This window comes from Taudactylus pleione, unplaced genomic scaffold, assembly GCF_031769625.1.
Source record: "Taudactylus pleione unplaced genomic scaffold, aTauple2 ptg001005l, whole genome shotgun sequence".
Classification (NCBI taxonomy): Eukaryota; Metazoa; Chordata; class Amphibia; order Anura; family Myobatrachidae; genus Taudactylus; species Taudactylus pleione.
The window spans coordinates 1059976-1078210 of NW_028285406.1; the positions used below are offsets into that span (position 1 = coordinate 1059976).

Here is an 18235-nt window from a genome sequence, read left to right on the forward strand (position 1 = left end):
TGCAGGGTAGGCGCTGTAAAAAAAAAAAGGCTGGAAAATGGCCGCCGCTGCCAATTTCCCGCCATTTGCGCATGCACAGAACAGGGAAAATGGCTGCCTCGGCCATTTTCCCGGTGACCGGCGCATGCGCTATAGACTCTGGGCACACTCTAGTGCCCAGAGTCTATAACTGCGGTGCTCGGTGCGCTGCCAGCCGCCGAGGAGGGGGCCCCTGAGGGAATCTGCACATGGGCCCCCTCCTCTCTAGAAACGCCCATGATTGCGGCAGCTGCTTTGTGTGTACACTATATTACGCATGCACCGTGCCAGTTTTTTAGTAATTGTCGCGCATGTGCCCAGTTGCAAATAAATCGCCCAACTACGTGAAGATCGGTAATAAATGCTGCTCTGAATCAAGTCCTAAATCAGGCCTTTAGGGGTCTATCTTGAATTGGATGTCGGCTATTTTACTGGAGACAAACTGAAGGCATTTACTGTACCATATTAATGGTGATACTTTAAATCCCACTGTAGCAACATCACAAAGCCATGTCTATTATAAATAAATCTTCTTAAATGTCCACAATCTACAATTACTGGGCACAATGTAGCATATAATGGCATTCTGCTAACCTGCCAATAGTATAATCCATCATTAAATGACTAATTATAGTAATCTTCCCCTGTATACCATTTTCAATGTCACCTTTATTCCACCTCCATATAATAACTCCCCCTTGGACATCTTGTTACATGATGAAGGAGTAACCTGCCAGCACACCTGACCACTGTGCAACAATAGCTACATTGTGACAGAGTCATTCTCATGTTACACAAGGTGCATAATGACACAACACACAGGCGAGTGGGTGGCCAGCTGGTGTGGAGCTACAAGGCCCAGCATGCCCTGCCAGAGGCTGCTATAGTATACCATGCTGTGCCATCTGCCATGTGGTGCCACAGGTTGCCCTATCAGTGCTGCTAACTAAACACACCCAATGTGGGGACTGCTGCACACATCCGATGCGGGAGGGCCCGACACACACACATTGCACTCTGGAGATTTACACAGCTACGCGTGTTGCAGGCTGAGAGCCGGAGCCGGCACAGGCCCCCGGGGGCTACAGGCTGCCGTCTCCCTCACACAGCATGGAGGGTCCGGAGGCCAGGGACCCGGAGAGGGAGGAGAGCTATGCCAGGCTCTTCCGTCAGATGGACGCCAACCAAGACGGGCATGTGGATATCCACGAGCTGAGGGAAGGGCTGGCAGCCCTGGGGATGAGACCCTGCCACAATGCAGAGCAAGTGAGTCCTACTCAGTACTGCTGTATAGTGCTGCAGTGCAGAGCAAGTGAGTTGTGCTGCTGTATAGTGCTGCTGATATCCTGCCACAATGCAGAGCAAGTGAGTCCTACTCAGTACTGCTGTATAGTGCTGCAGCGCAGAGCAAGTGAGTCCTACTCAGTACTGCTGTATAGTGCTGCAGCGCAGAGCAAGTGAGTCCTACTCAGTACTGCTGTATAGTGCTGCAGCGCAGAGCAAGTGAGTTGTACTGCTGTATAGTGCTGCAGTGCAGAGCAAGTGAGTCCTACTCAGTACTGCTGTATAGTGCTGCAGCGCAGAGCAAGTGTGTTGTGCTGCTGATATCCAGCCACAATGCAGAGCAAGTGAGTGATACTCAGTACTGCTGTACAATGCTGCAGAGCAAGTGAACCCGTACTGCTGTATTAGTGCTGCTGAGATACAGCCACAATACAGAGCAGGGTTGTCTAAACAGCAGTGTGGGCCCTGGGCAAAGCAATGCATTAGGGCCCCTACCCACCCATTCATGGGAATAAAATGTAAATGGTCAATAAAATGAAACCCTCCTGCATGCCCATCAGACCTCCCACACATGCAAAGAGACTCTGGGCCTGATTCAGACCCGCTCGCAAGCACATAGTGCTCGCAAGCGGGTCGATGGTCGGCCAGTGCGCACACCCGGCGTGCGCAAGGCGTATGCACGAGCCCCGGAACGAGTGAGAACCACTCGCTCCGGGGCTCGCTACAAAACTGGGTGGCTGTCGATGTTGATCGACAGCTCGCCCCGTCTTGTAGGCGGGGAGGGGGGGTGGTGGCTGGACAAATGGAGGCGTTCCCGAAGGAACGCCTGCCGTTTGTGGGCGGACCTACTGACATCATTCGTAGTGAACTTCCTGCTCTGTTAGAGCAGGAAGTTCACTGGGGCTTGCGGGAACCGAGACCCTACCACAAGGGTCTCGTCACAAGCCCGATGGTCGCGATAATTGCGACCATCGCCAGGCCGCTCGCAAAAGCTGTGGGTGGTCACCCACAGCTATGCAAGCGGCCTGGAGGCGGATTTAAAAAAATAAAAAAAATCCGCCCTGATTCAGAGCGAGCGCCTCTGAATCAGGCCCTCTGTCTGACTGGTCTGAAGCCGGCGGATGAAGTGAAACTGGGACTGAGGTGAGTACTCGTCACAGAGGGGGATATGGTTTGGGAGGTTAGATCAGAACACAGTGCATCGGCGGCCGGCTTATAAAAATATCACAAATTTACCACCTGGCCGCGGCTGCAGGGGGGTGGATTCATACTCAGTATTGCTGTAGTATACCCCTGATATACAGCTACAATGCAGAGCAAGTGAGTCATACTCAGTATTGTTGTAGTATACCGCTGATATACAGCTACAATGCAGAGCAAGTGAGTCATACTCGGTGCCACTGCCAGCCTATACCTGTGAGAGTTACACTGCACAGCGATCTTTCACTCAGCAAATTCATTTATTTATATCAGAAGAGATAAACCATTGCCATAACACACAATAAAGCAGAGCCAGGCAAGCAGAGGCTAGAAAGGAATGCTGTGACTTGTAGTTCCACAACAGCTGGACGCAAGTCAGATTGAGGACAGGATTCAATTAGCTGCGGAATCTCGGCGTTACGTCTCAGAAAGCCGAGTCGGCGTGCAGCCTGTGGAGGTGTGAGAAGGTGGCTTGAAGACGACCAATGTAAGCTGCCGGCGTGTAATTGATTCTCGCCCTAATAGGATGTAGTGACGGTTGTTGCTTTTCAGGGTGTGTTTATGGTAGGATTTACGGCCACCTAGGATAGTGCGACATCTGAGCTGTGTCTACATACTCATCTCATTTGTGGAGCCCTCAGATGCTCTCCAGAATCCAATTCAAATGCGTCGCCATCAACATCCCCCATCATACATCTCGCAGCTCATCTTGGAACCCCCACCCACTTAGACACCCTCTCACCCGCGCGGTCCTCTTATATGATACTTTTTCTACTTTACAAGGGAGTGCCTCCTCTTTTTTGTTCCGGTTCTGGGGGGTCTTTGTACCTCATACAGGAGGATCATTGTTATTTATATTAACCATTTAGGAGGGCACCCCTGTCTTTGCAACTTTATCCAGAGTGCCGAACCTCTGCACCCTATTTATATATTTATTTATATATATATATGTGTGTGTGTGTGTGTGTGTGTTGTGTTAGGTCCACAAATGAGAATATAGACAATCCTAATGTAGGCACCATAATGTCTGTCTAGATGTCTATACTTTATATGATTACATATTGACGATATTAAAATGTCAACATTTAAAATAGGTAACTGTACATAGATTAATATGCAGCCCTCCAGCTGCTGCTGTGGAACTACACATGCCAGCATGCCTAACACCTAAACTGTGGCAGTTTAGGTGTTTGGGCACTGTGGGTGTCAACCTCACGATTGTCTAGATCTTCTTTTCATTGTCGACATTAAACTACAGAGGGTGCGGCTCCTATGCCCTCCCGCAGCCTCCTCACTCCCCTCTCCTCGACTTACCTGCTTCATGGTCGCACTCCCCTCCCCCCCTCCTCCGTGGTTGCGTCCTCCCGGTCATCTCTACCTCCGGAAGGGGGGGGGGGGCGGCTGTGGACCGATATATATATACAAAGAAAATAATACATTATGGGCCTGATTCAGACCCACTCGCATGCGGCTGTCCGCTCGCAAGTGGGTCGATGTTGTGCACTGCGCATGCACACGACGGCGGGAGCTCCGTCGTGCGCACGCGCCAGACGCGACGAGTGAAGGACTTTCCTTCGCTCGTTGTGTCTGATCAAAGGGGGCGTGCTGTCGATGTTGATTGACAGCACGCCCCCTTTGCTATATGTGTTACGGTGCAATCAATGGAATTGATGTAGAGCACCAAAAAGTGCTATAGAAGGCAGTATAAATATATAAGAAGAGTTCAGTGCATAATAGTAAAGTGCAGCCTTGTGTAAACCTACAACTCTAACAGTGTTAAATATTCAACTAAAACACAAGTAGGGGGGTCTCTAATACACCCAGCCCCGATATGTCACCCCAATAAAAAGGAACTGGAGGATTGTGACTAATACTAAAAGAATGTATTAATTAAATATAAAACACCATCCAGTATAAATAGATTATTTAGCACATATCATGAATCATACTCAAATAAATCACGATAAACAAAAGAACCAAATGCATGATGCATAAAAATGAGGATGAAATGAGCTTATCCGTTTGTGAACCAAAGAAAGCTCACGAAGGTTAGAGCATGGCGTTCTACACGCATTGTTTATCGTACATGAATTGATTCGGCTCATTGTGTAAGAGGATCAGCCACAAGTTGCCATCATTAACGCGATCCCCCCCTCTTTGTGCCCAGGAGATCCTGCGAGCCGGGGACACTGATCAGGACGGACAGCTGGATTTTGAGGAGTTCACACAATACCTCGTGGAGAGAGAGAAACACCTGCTCATCATGTTCAACAGCTTGGACCGCAACAACGATGGTGTATATATAACACATCCGTAATTATAGACCTGTCTGGGGCCACGTACACACACACGTACAGAGTGAAAGCGATAGCTGGGTTCACGGGGGGACCTTGTCGGTGACGTCCGTCCAGCAGCGACCGTATAGGGTGTCACTTCCAGCCGGGGGTAGATATGCAGACGGCTGTGCTGAAGATATAACACACGCCCGTTGCAAATGTCATACGGCTGCTAGTAAACCAACTGCAGGGGGTACCCTCAGTCTAGCTGGCTGCAATGAGGGTGCAGGGAAGAGAAAAGGGATTTTTTTTTAGAAGTTACTCATGGAGCACTGCCATATTTTTGTGAATGCTGCCCCACGTCATTTTTCAGACGTTGTTCTGAGAGTGGAGAGTTTCTAGAATTTGTTACACACCGGACAATCCAGAGACCCCAACATATCTGGGACCACACTTGGGTTGGGGGGGGGGGGGGTTTGGGTGGAGTCACTGTTTTTTAATCTTTTTTTTTTTTTTAAGAACCCCGTCCTGACACACTGGTGGTATGGGGGTGGTCTGGCCGCAGCATTTAGTTCCGTGCACACAATGCAGTAACGGGTACGGCCGACTTGCGTTCCACTCTGCGTTAGGCCTGGGGCCTCCTGTCTTTAAGTTTCACTCTAATCTTTGGCTTTGTCTGCGATGCAAGGTCAGGAATGGAGTTTCCCTAGGTAAGGTGCTGGGACTGGCGCCAGGATCTCACGATCCGAAGCACAGCTGGCAGGATGGCTCCAATCTCAAGACTAGCAGCACAAAGGCCATATACCCACTGGCACTGGACGGGTATTATTACTAGCCTTAAAGCATGAGCATGCCGGTGTAGCCGCAGTGTCCTGCCTGCTTCCACTATTGGCAGCAGCGTCTGATGTCTGGGACTTCTGAGAAGGTGTAAAAATCATGCAGTCTTTCCATTAAACTAGGAACGTCCCAGAAATGCACAGTTTTCATTGACATCTAATTGTTGCATTTTTGGAACATGCGCCTCGCTTTACATACTGCTACACTACAGGAACAAGCAGGGATCAAACAAGTCCTGAAAAAAAAAAAACGGTTGGGGTATTTGTTAGGACCAGTAGGGGAGACATATCCTCTTTTATAAAGGAACTATACACTGAAATAATGTAACTTGCTAGCTGACTGAACAAGGGTAATCCCATTTGTATGGGTTATTTTATTCATTAATGAATGGTAATTGCAAGTCCTGTATATGCTGTCATTTATCTCTGTGGGTAATATCCTCCCCAGCAGACAGGCAGCACGGATCAGTGTTAGGTTTAGTACTGAGGCGGAGGTGCATTGCCAAATGCAATAGGGATTGATAATCCCTACTATGTGGCTTTATGCTTCCTTAGTGTTGAAGACGTAGAACTGCACCGCAGATAAACTGTGATGTGTGAACGGGCCTGAAATGTCCCGACTACTGCATATCAAAAGTCTCTCTCTATTCGCTTTGTTCCATCCAGGTCGCATTGATGTCTCAGAGATACAAGAGTGTTTTCACAGTCTCGGGGTCCACATCACGCTGGATCAGGCCCAAAAAATCCTGCAGAGGTGAGAGGAGGGAGATCTTGGCAAAAGTGGAATAGTGTGTGTGTGGGGAGGGGGGGGGGGATGTTTAGCAGATTACAAATGCCACAGTAAAAATGTCATATCTATATATATATATATATATTTGAAACAGAAAAGTATACTAAAATGTAACCCGCTAAAGCAGTGGTTCCCAAATTCAGTCCGCAATGCACCCTAACAGTCCAGGCTTTAAGGAAATTCCAGCCGCCTGTGCACAGGTGACTTAGGGCCTGATTCAGAGCCGTTCGCTATTTGCGGTCGTTCGTTCAAAAACAAGGGGTGGCTATTCAAATGATCTGTTCGCAAATTGCAGTCTGTTCACACCTCTAAGTCTGAACGAGCGAGCAAAACATACGCTCGTTTATTTGATAAAAACGCCCCCTGGCCGCTCGCACCATACGTCATGTCCGCTATTTATTAGATTAATCGAGTACATCGTACAGCGTATGAACTGCTCGCTATTCTTGTGGTTGGATTTTCCTACCGCAATCATGCCTATAAAATAACCCAGTGACGTGGTCGATGACGCTGCTTTATTAATTATGCACACCCTTAAAACGCCCGTTTTGACCTTTAAGCACGCCTGCGTTCTGATCTCCACTCCCCGTTTTCAAGCACTTTCCCCTGTTACCACCCACATACGCCTCCTCCTGTCACTCAAAATAGCAGGCATTCGCTATTTAGCGAGCACACGATTTTCGGCCGCACTGACTGGTTCGCGCATGCGTGTTACAATCCGTACGCATGCGCAGATGTGCGAACATCGCTCGGAACGAGCGTACTGCTGCTAGCAACCGCATGTTTTGTTCGCTCGTTCAGACATAGAGGCTGTGAACAGACCGCAAAGAGTGAACGGTTAATTTAAATAGCCACCCCCTTTTTCTGAACGAGCGAGCGCAAATAGCGTCCGGCTCTGAATCAGACCCACACACCTTTACGGGTGCCTTCAGTACTGACTTTGGGAATCACTGTGCTAGACTATTACAATGCTGCCACTTTGTGGAGCTTGTCGTAATTACACAGATTATTCTGCTGATCTGCAATATACTGTATTATTATAATTATTATTATTATCCTTTATTTATATGGCGCCACAAGGGTTCCACAGTGCCTTACAAAGTGCATAAACAAAGTACAGAAACAGTACATAGACAGTACATAAACAGTTGAACAGAACAAGAAAACAGTGATATACAGTATAAGACATTGCAGGACAAGTACATGGTATATAAACTTTGGAGTATAGAGTAGATAACAATATAAATAAAGGAAGGAAAAAACACATGAGGGAAGAGGGCCCTGCTCGTGAGAGCTAACATTCTAAAGGGGTATCATTTTGCATTGTGTGTACACAGCATGGACCGTGACGGCACGCTGACCATTGATTGGATGGAATGGAGGGATCACTTCCTGCTAAATCCGCTGCACAATATGGAGGATGTGGTCACTTATTGGAAGCATTCCTCAGTGAGTATATCTATATGAGTGCGGACACCCTGCCTGTATGTGCTTTATATACATATCTAATATGATAGACGGACCAAAGTCAGTCCAATACTGAATCTATGGCACAGGGGACACATCAGGATAATACAATTAATGACGTTAGACTCACAGATTTATGCTCCACCCCTTGTTTGCCCCGCTTTACATCTTTTTTTGTATTGGTACAATGGTATGTACTAAGTCCTACCTCACACACCTGCCTTCGTGCTATCATTGGGTAGATTCCTGGCAATTGCCAATATTTGCTGGGGGATGGATGATGAAAATCCTAAATTACAGACCATCGTGTACTATATAGAATTCAGATGTGGATGCATTAATAAATGGACTGCTGGCGCGTCTAATCTGTAAATGTGCAGTGGAAATGTTTGCAAGACGCAATGCTTTAGCATCAAATAACCCCTTCACTGCTGAGGCTTTCCTTGTCCCTGTGCTGAGCCTTTTTTTTTTTGTGTCACTTTTGGGGCTGGCCACATTCTAACATCAGTCATTTCTTTATGCAGTGCTTGGCTACTCATCTTATACTATTATTTAAATTGTTTTCCTGAAAAATCTCATAGGACTAATGGTGCGTACACACGGTACGATTAAAATGGACTATATGAACGATAGCGATATCGATGTTATCGTTCATATTGTGCATTTTTCGATGCCCAACGACCTGCGATGCGCGGGCATGTATGGACGATAAGGATATCGTCCATCGCCTGTGCATGCAGGCCAACCTGGTCGATATCGACCAGGTTACTATAGGGACCTGCGATCGTTGATCACGGGTCGTTGGCCATCCTTGGTGGGTTGGCGGTGTGCTGGATGAAGATCGATATTGATCATCCAACACACCCGGGAGATCGTTCAACGATATCATTATCGTTGACGATCGTCCCTTGTGTATGCACCATTAGGCTTCTCCCCCTCCACGGCCCAGCACTGACTAGAGTTGACCATTTGCCATTAATGACCATTGATGGTCTGATGGCAATGGTGACTAGTTTGACCATAGACGGAGTACCGATGGCTAGTGTCAGCCGCAGTCTGTGCTTTTGTGGGCGTCGTTTGTGCGTACACATAGTTAACCCACTGGTGGTTCTGCCAACAATATTTTCTAGGGGTGGTTTAAAACCATTGGCCATCGGTGGCAGAGCCATCGATGGTGGACCCTAGCACTAACCAGGCTAAAAAATCTGACAGGAATTAAGGGCCTGATTCAGACCCACTCGCTAGGCTGCGTTCGCACATAACCTGCTGATGTTTGCAATGTGCGCATGCGTATAAGACGCAGTGCGTGTACGCGAACTAGTCCATGCGATCGGGAAGCATTCGCACGCAGCGCATAACCACCTCGCTAGATTGAGTGATAGGACGAGCCTTTTGTGGGTGGTGACGGGTTGGTCGATGGAAACGGGGGGTGTGGTGGTGCGAATGCAGGCGTGTCTGAGCGTCTTAACGCCGTTTCAGAGGCGCGCATAATTTAGACGCAGCGTCATAGTACACGTCACATGGCTGCATTACACACTGCAGCACTCGCAGTGCTTGTGGTAGGGTATGGTCAGACACGAGTGCTGCATATGGATCCGATGGTACTCAATGTTACCGATTGTTGCATACACTCCCTGTCGATAACGTGTGTTACTAAGGGAAAGTGGGCGTCTTAAGACAGGCTGGTGGGCGTCTGAATACACACCATAATCGCATGCCAAGACATAGTGGGCGTGCTAATGCCTTGGTGTGCGATCTCGGGATTTGCATACTTTGGCTACGTGCGAACGCATCTAGCGAGCGGCTCTGAATCAGCCCCTTAGCTCCTACCCCTCCTCAGGCCCAGCATTAAATTAGTCTCCAGCAGCTGTGGAACTATACATTCCAGCATTCCCTACCACAATTTAAGCGCCCCGAAACAGTAAAACTGTGGCAGGGCATGCAGGAATGTGTAGTTCCACAGCGGCTGGAGTTCCCCAGGACTCTTGACAGGAATTAGGTTACAGTTACCAATTATCTGGACCCTTTATGTTTACCAGCCCCTGGGACTGGCCACAGCCCACAGCTCACTGCTGCTCTCTGCCTCAGTGTGGGGAGAGAGGAGAGGACAGAAAAGCTGTCTGTCATTATGTGTCATTATGGCTGCAGCCACACAGGGTGGCCAGTCCCGGCCTGAGACAATGATGACAGGGTCCCTCGTGCGGAGGTCAGATTGGCGGAGGATTGGTCCTCATTCAGAGATGTACGCTAATGCCGCCGGTGCCATGTCTTTGTACGCAGATACTGTGCGGAAATATGTAAGCGTCAGCGCCTCAGCCGCCGAGGAATGCATTGAGACGCCCACCTGCGGGTTTGCAAACCCAAGTACTGAGATGCGGCATCGCTGACAGATCATTCGATTATCGGTCTCCTGGGTAATCGTATGGCTACTCACAATGGCTGATAGAACTAAGACACCGGCGTCTTAGGGAGTCGCTGTCTCTGACACGCTTATAAAACGGTTGCGACACCCCCTCGTTATTCCTACCACCCCTCCGCTACCACCCGAAAACGGTCCATTACTGTCAGTCACTCTGCGTCTTAATCCTCTCTGCGAGCGACATCGCAGAGGTACCGGGCGCAAGCGCTGTAATAAAAACATTCACCAATTGCGAAACTATCGGCTTAGCGTACAGCGCTGAATCGGGCGCGTTATGTGGTTACGCTGCCCTGTGGCCGTTGTAACAGTGGCAGCAGTTAATGAAACCCAAATAGATTAAAGATATAAAATAATGATGTGAGGCTGCCAAAAAACGGGGCGCTCTGCTCCTATGGGCAAAAGACTGACTAGGAATGGCCATCAGCCATTAATGGATAGTAACCGTTGATGGCAGATGGTTTTGCCATCAGTGGCGGAGGTTCGATGTTTCCCCACCATCGATGGCGAGCTCACAAGGGGTGATACGTCATTGTTTGTTTTTGTTTTTTTCTTCTTCTTTCACTCTTGTAGCTGAGCCCGGTCTTTCCTCTGAGCTTTCGTCTCCTTGGAGCTCGCAGCAGAGGCCAGACTGAACCCATATACCTAGCTCAGGTTAAGTTATTAGCCAATCACAGCTAACATAAGTTAGCTGTGATTGGCTATCTACCATCACAGCAAGTCTTAAGGCCCCCATACATCAGAGATTGATTGCAGCAATCGTGCAATTTGCAATCGATTGTGTATAAAAATCTTTCCCTTTTTCAATCAATTGCACAATTGCTGCAATCAATCTCTGATGTATGGGGGCCTTTACAGCTGCAGCATTCGGCCCGGCTTGTTTGAGTCGTTTCTGACTGTATACTGATGTCCCTTAATGGCTGCAAACCATCCATGGCTTCCTCTCCATGGATTTCTACCATGAATGGTGAAGCCTTGGATGGACAACACTAAAACTGATGAACTCTAGACTTGGGGATATAGAGGGGGAGGAGACTTAAGTGCCCCAGCTCCCACAGAGACCTCTATAGCCATGCTTCCAGCGTCCCCCCAATGGATGCATGATAAATACACCGTGGTTCTTGTTTCTACCTTCATCCACCTTTCTAACACCAAACAATGCAAGATTCTACCGTGTCCATAATAAATTCTGCACTTGAAGATGATGATACAATTAGAATATTTATTTTTTTTAACAAAAATGTTTCTAATATGTCCTACGGCGCATGCGGAACGCACAAAGGCGCTGTTTCGATTAGGACAGACGGTATCAGAAGTGTTGCGGCAAAGTGATGAAGGGTGACTGGGAGGTGGCTATCAGCGCAGGCAAATAGTGGCAGACTCAGTGGGCGTGTTATGAGAGAGTGACGGGCGTGTCGGTACAAGCGTCGGCATTCCCAGAGGCACAGCCGCAGGCATAGGAGGCTGTGGTCAGACGGGGAAACTGCACCTTCCATAGGGCTGAGGCACGTTCTGGTGTATAAGGCCAATTGGAATTACAGCGTGCACGGGCGCTAAAAGTGGGCGTCTCAGACATTGCACATTTGTTTTGCATGGATGTACGCAAAGGAAGGAGTTAGTAGCGACATTTTCATAAAGTCAGAGGCGAGCGACCGCCAATAGACGCTGCTGTGTGCGCTCCGTTTGCAAATGATTGTACCCCTGAATGCCTTGGAGCTAGCATGAGTGTTACGAAGCCTCTCATGCATCTTGTGCTCCTTACTGTTTTCACATGTGATCATCAAAGACTGACTAATAAAGGGGCCACATAATTCGAAAGGAGGGACTCTCCTCTTTAAACTGAGTGTACCCCCTTAGTTTACTGAAGTCAGGATAGGGAAAGATCCTCTCCTTTCCCTGTGCTACTTACTTTCTGCAGAGTAAAGGTGCCCAAACACTAGGAGATACACCAGTGGTCAGGGAACAGGGATAAATTACCCCATATGGGGTAAAAATTTAATTCCTGGGGGTAATGGGCGGACAGCCGGGCATGCATATGAATCATTCTATAATGATTCATATGCATGCCCGGCTGTGCCGCAGGGAGGCTCGAAACCGGACGCCCGCTGAGATGTTATTACCAGGGGTGCCCGGCTCCTTCCCTGCAGCGCCGCGTTAGCCGGAGTTCTCTTCTGAACTCCAGCGTACGGCTCTCTCCATGCGCACTATGTTCCGAGGAGCAGCCGGGCGGACAGGACGGTGGCGGATGCAGTAGCGAGGATTAAGGTGTTTCTTTCTGTACAAGCGGCACTGCAGGGGCATTATATGGGGGCACTGCTACATGGGCATTATATGGGAGCACTACTACAGGGGCATTATTTGGGGGCACTACTACAGGGGCATAACTATGGGGGCACTTCTACAGGGCCATTATATGGGGGCACTACTATTTGATTTCCTTCCTTTCAAATCAAGGAGGTAACGTCGGCGTATCTAAATATATTTTGGGGTAAAAGGTAAAAAAGTTCCCTGACCCCTGTTTTACACGATCAGCCTGATTCCGACGCATCGGGACGACAGATTGTGTAAAATATGTCCTAATCGTTAGTGTCCACTCAAGATTACAATTCCGATACGCGTACCCACTGGTCGTACATCGCATCTCCAGATCTTGCCTGCTGCAGGCAAGATCTGACAATCTCAGTCACGATGCTCTGGAATAGTTAAGGTGCCTACACACTTGGCGATGTTGTCACGATGCGATATTGTGTCCGATTTCCCCTTGAACTCTCCCCAGCAGTCGTGGGCACGATTTGGTGTTAAAAACTGTCCAATGTGACCAACGATCTATAGTGCCTCCTAACTATTCCAGTGCATCGTGACTGAGATTGTCAGATCTTGCCTGCAGCAGGCAAGATCTGAAGATGTGATGTACGACCAGCGGGTATCACGGCATCGTGATCATGAGTGGACACTCACGATTAGGACATATTTTACACAATCTGTCGTCCCGATGCGTCGGAATCGGGCTGATTGTGTAAAATATCGCCTAGTGTGTGGGCACCTTTAGGAGGCACTGTAGATCATTTGCCACATTGGACAGTTTTTAACACCAAATTGTGCCCACAACTGCCGGGGAGCTGCTGGGGAGAGTTCAGGGGGCAATCGGACACAATATCACATCGTGAGCACATCGCCTAGTGTGTAGGCACCTTTAGGTTTATTCCCTGGTGATATCACATTATCACCAGAGAATATCTCTGCAGGGGACCCACATCATTTGAAAGAGGTGACTCTTCTCTTAAAACTAGGGTACCCTTGAGTCTCTGTTCTAGGATTGGGTAGATAGGGTGTTTTTCGTGCTCTGCCCCCGTTCCCTGGCTCATCGCCATTGTCCATAGTGTAGTTGCATGTGTTTGGTTTATTGATGTCATCAAGATCTACCCCCGTTCCATATCCCATCTGCAGTAACTAGCAGAGGGGGGCTAGTTTCCCAAGTTGAGGACGTTGGCACTAACTGGGTTCAAGGAGAATTGAGCGAAACAAACTTTGTAATACTACTTGATGTTAATATTGCCAATTTTATTTTTATGGAAAGTCAGCTACTTGAAACACAATCGACAACTGGGACACATAATATCTACATGTGAATAGTTTGCTTTGTGGTATTGTGTTCATGAAGCTGCACTACCACCTGTGAATGTCTCTTCTGATGCTTGTTCATCATGTGTCTGTGGTCTCCGACTGTCTGACTCTACATTTTTAAAACTACTTGTAGGTCTTGGATATTGGAGAGTCACTGGCAGTGCCGGATGAGTTTTCTCAGAAGGAGATCCGTTCTGGCACATGGTGGAAGCAGCTCCTCGCCGGAGGAGTGGCCGGGGCAGTTTCGAGGACGGGGACTGCCCCTCTGGACAGGCTGAAAGTCCTCATGCAGGTGATAGAAGCATGTACATTATACGGCACTGGCAAACCATACATCACCACCTGTCCTCCTAGTTACTGTATTTCTCTCTACCGGTATACAGGTCCATGGATCAAAATCTCGGGGGCTCTCCATGCTGAGAGGTTTGAAGGAAATGATTGAGGAGGGAGGGATCCGATCTCTCTGGCGTGGGAACGGCATCAATGTCCTGAAGATCGCGCCGGAATCTGCTATCAAATTCATGGCGTACGAGCAGGTGAGGCGGGTGACGTCACACTGGTTTATGCTTTTGCGTGAACGTCCGGCGTCTTCAGTTCGGTCCTCCGTTGGATCACCGGTGGCCTTGCGCTTTCCACATGGCAAACGCCAAGACTGACGTATGAGTGGATGTGCTCAGCTATGTTCTTCTTTCTCAGATTAAGAAATTAATCCGGGGCCAGCACGAGACTCTGAGGGTCAGAGAGAGGTTCATCGCTGGATCGTTGGCTGGTGCTATAGCTCAGACTGTGATTTATCCTATGGAGGTGAGGAGAAAGGGACTTGGAGAAAATTATTGGGATTTGACCATTCTGAGGTTGTTTCTATAGAGAGAACCACCGAAATGTGCATTAGCTGGTCCTTTTTAGGATTTTTGGTTTAAAATATACAATTAATAAAATATATATATTTGCAGAAGGCAATGATGCCATGTTTCATCCTGCACACGTCTCACAGGTGCTCAAGGTACGCCTGGCTCTCCGCCGGACTGGTCAATTCAGAGGGATGTCAGACTGTGCCCGACATATCTTGCGCACAGAAGGGGTGAAAGCGTTCTCTAAGGGCTACCTTCCAAACCTGCTTGGAATTGTGCCGTACGCCGGCATTGACTTGGCAGTGTACGAGGTGAGCTTCCATCTGGTGGAGAAATGTGTAGGAGTTGCAGTAGAATAAGAGAGTTCCTCTGTCTTCTGCACGTTGTCCATGTTGGATCTAATTTCTATTTTCTCCACCATAAATTCTTATTTTCTCAATCTGCCCACCTTCTAGACGCTGAAGAACACGTGGTTACAGAGGTACCAAACAGGCACCAGCCCAGACCCCGGAGTGCTTGTATTACTGGCATGTGGCACAGTGTCCAGTACATGTGGGCAAATCGCCAGTTACCCTCTAGCCTTGGTGAGGACGCGCATGCAGGCGCAAGGTGAGAATGTCCATGTGACCTGCTCAGCATCGAGGAGCATTATAGGGCTAGGGGATCTATTTTATTATATCTATGTCATAGGCAAAGCGAAGAATGCTGTTATTTTATATGGCTGTTGTATATAAATTGGTATCTGCTCTTTCAGCCCCCTTTCATGTGCAATTCCGAAGCCACTATTTACCTAGGCTCTTTCCTAAACACTATACAGCACAATCTCCAGTACGTCTTTTTACAAAAATAAAAAAAAAATACAATTTAGGCGTAGAACTCGTGTTGGATTTAGGGTTTGTAGATTTTTGATGATTTAGTTTGGGTAAGGGTTAGGGTAGGAGTTATATAACTTTGTTTTGTATCAGTGGTTTGGTTTGGGTAGAGGGTTCGTGTAGAGTTTGTAGCTTCTTGTTCTCTACTTAATTGGCTTGGATGAAGGGTTATACAGTAGACTTTGGAACATTTGATTTATATTGGTGGTTGGGTTTGGGTAGAGGGTTAGAGTAGGTTGTTGTTTTTTTTTTTAATATATTTATTGAATTTAAAAAAAAAAAAAGGATTTCACACGACATAAAGAATTGAATATGTACAGTACCATGACAGAATAACAACTTGAAAGATTGTGCATTCAACTAATATTTATAATCTGAATACAAGTATCTTCCAATACAACCAAGCAGAGATAGGAGTGACACACATTAATACAACCTGTCACAAAAAATCAATACAATACAAAAATAAAAAGGGGTAAGGAAGGGGTAGGAAAAAGAAATACGGTGTCACACTCAAAGATATCAGGCAGTGCCTGTTTGTAAACCAAACAAGGTCTTGTAATCAATTCATGGTTTAAACATTATACGTTGAATAAAGAGGAAATATTAAATCAAAGAATTTAAATATTTGTGTTTGGACTTCTCCTGATAAAGTTTCTATATATGGACTCCATTTACGATAAAGGGCCGTATTCAATTAGCGGCGAAAAGCTGAAGTTTTTTCGCCATTGGCGAAACAGATGTTTTTTTTCCCAAAAAATTGCAACATTTTCGCCCAAAAATCCGGCAACAGGCGAAAAAAAACTGGAGAAAAAAGTTTTCTCCATCCCAGACCAGGAGAAAGAAAATGCAAAATCCCTATTTTTGGTAAAAAGTGTGGGATAAATTGGCAAAAAAAAAATAAAAATCGTAAGTTATGTACTTTGGCAAAAAACTACTGCGCAAATTTGGGGCGAAAACAAAAATAATCGTTGAAAATGGTTTTAACGTATTGGGTCTGATTTTTCAGGGGGTGGTATGAATGCGTCAAGTGTTTTAACAAAGCACGTGGTCGTAGCAGGCGGGTTTCTTAACGGTTTTTAAAATTGTGTTTTTACGACACAAAAATATACTTGCACCCATTTTAACGTACCCCCAATTTACGTGGAACAGTAATTTTCTGGAGAAAAAAAAAATAGCTTTCTATCTTTTTTTCAACTATTTTTTTTTTCACCCAAAATTTTGTTTTTCACCAAAATACGCAACTTACAAATTTTTTGGGGGGTGTCCAAAGAGTTCTAAAATAAATCCCCACATTTTTAGCCAAAAATAGGGATTTAGCATTTTTTTTTTTTTTTTTTCTGGTCTGGGATAGAGAACTCTTTCTCCAGTTTTTTTTTCCGCCTGTTTTTTGTCAAAAATGTTTCTGTTTTTTTGCGAAAAACAGATGTATTTGCCAATGGCGAGAAAAACGTCCGTTCTCGCCGCTAATTGAATACGGCCCAAAATCGTATAACTCCTTTCTCTATGTCAGGGAGAGTCGAATAACGGTCATAATATATATTCTTAAGAAGCAATTGATGTACCAATTTTAAAGTAGGAGAGGTTTTCTGAATCCAGGATGGTAGGATAACCTCTTTTGCTACTGTTTCCCAACACTGTTTAAAAAGGGTATAAATATTTATTAGATCCATCTAATTTCTGAGATGAAAACCATAGAATCTAGGCCCACTTTAATTGAGAAAATGTACCCACAGTCCCAAAAATTGTGGTTAAAAAGTAGCTGAGGAGTGAGAACATTTTGGACAAGATCCATTTTCAGCTAATACGTAATGTTTTCTATATATGCTCTATATATTGTATTAATATGAACTAGCTTTTTATAGCTTTTGTTATATGGTGGTTTGGCTTGGATGGAGGGTTTGGATAGGCTTTATAGCTTTTGTTTTATATTGATGGTTTGGTTTGGGAAGAAGCTGAGGGTAGGAGTTATACAGTGTCTTTGTTTTACTGTATCAGTGGTTTGGTTTGGGTAAAGGGTTCAGGTAGAGTTGTAGCTTCTTTGTTTATATTGGTTCGACTTGGATGGAGGGTTACTATAGGGTTTGAACATTTGATTTATATTGATGGAGGGTTACAATTGGTATTGTAGCTTTTATATTGGTGACGTAGATCAGACCCACCATTCGCCAAGTTGCTAGCTACTGTGGGAAGCAGTGCCTCCCCGCTCCTATCTCTGTACCCACCCGTTCCATGTCTGTCCCCCTGTTACCCTTCTCTCTGTGACTCTCCCCTGTCTGCCCATCATTTTCCTAATCTCTCTTTACCCGTGCTCCCCCATTTATCTCTCCCCCCTCCTCCTGTACCCATGTCCTTCTCGCACACTTTTCTCTCTTCCCTGCTGTTTTCTGCTTTAGTTCGATATATCGGCTTATCAATATTTTGCCAGTATATCGCTGTCGAACTGTGCACCAAGGAGGGAGTTGTTCGAGAACCTCCTCCTATCGCAGATCACTTATAAACATATTTGGTGGGCGACATTTACATATCTGTAAATATGTTAAGGTACAGTCAGAGCTCTGAGGGGAGAAGGTTCCCTGCAGCACCGGGGTGAGCTGTGAG

The 18235-nt window shown here is 46.6% G+C and overlaps 1 protein-coding gene across 3 annotated transcripts in view; it reads left to right on the plus strand.

Annotated features, from left to right (window-relative positions):
• The window catches only part of LOC148454330 (mitochondrial adenyl nucleotide antiporter SLC25A23-like), a 30262-nt gene that overhangs the window by 4279 nt on the left and 7748 nt on the right, over nucleotides 1-18235 (plus strand). Inside the window, exons 1-9 of one of the 3 annotated variants that reach the window (XM_088461048.1) lie at nucleotides 1017-1284; nucleotides 4670-4796; nucleotides 6281-6368; nucleotides 7742-7853; nucleotides 14045-14203; nucleotides 14295-14447; nucleotides 14608-14715; nucleotides 14906-15073; nucleotides 15218-15371. In XM_088461048.1, the coding sequence (XP_088317174.1) occupies nucleotides 1129-1284; nucleotides 4670-4796; nucleotides 6281-6368; nucleotides 7742-7853; nucleotides 14045-14203; nucleotides 14295-14447; nucleotides 14608-14715; nucleotides 14906-15073; nucleotides 15218-15371 (1225 nt within the window). In that variant the 5' untranslated portion in view covers nucleotides 1017-1128. Of the gene's footprint in view, nucleotides 1-1016; nucleotides 1285-4669; nucleotides 4797-6280; nucleotides 6369-7741; nucleotides 7854-14044; nucleotides 14204-14294; nucleotides 14448-14607; nucleotides 14716-14905; nucleotides 15074-15217; nucleotides 15372-18235 lie in introns of those variants that run through there. The other 2 variants (XM_088461049.1, XM_088461050.1) reach the window with 2 other exon arrangements.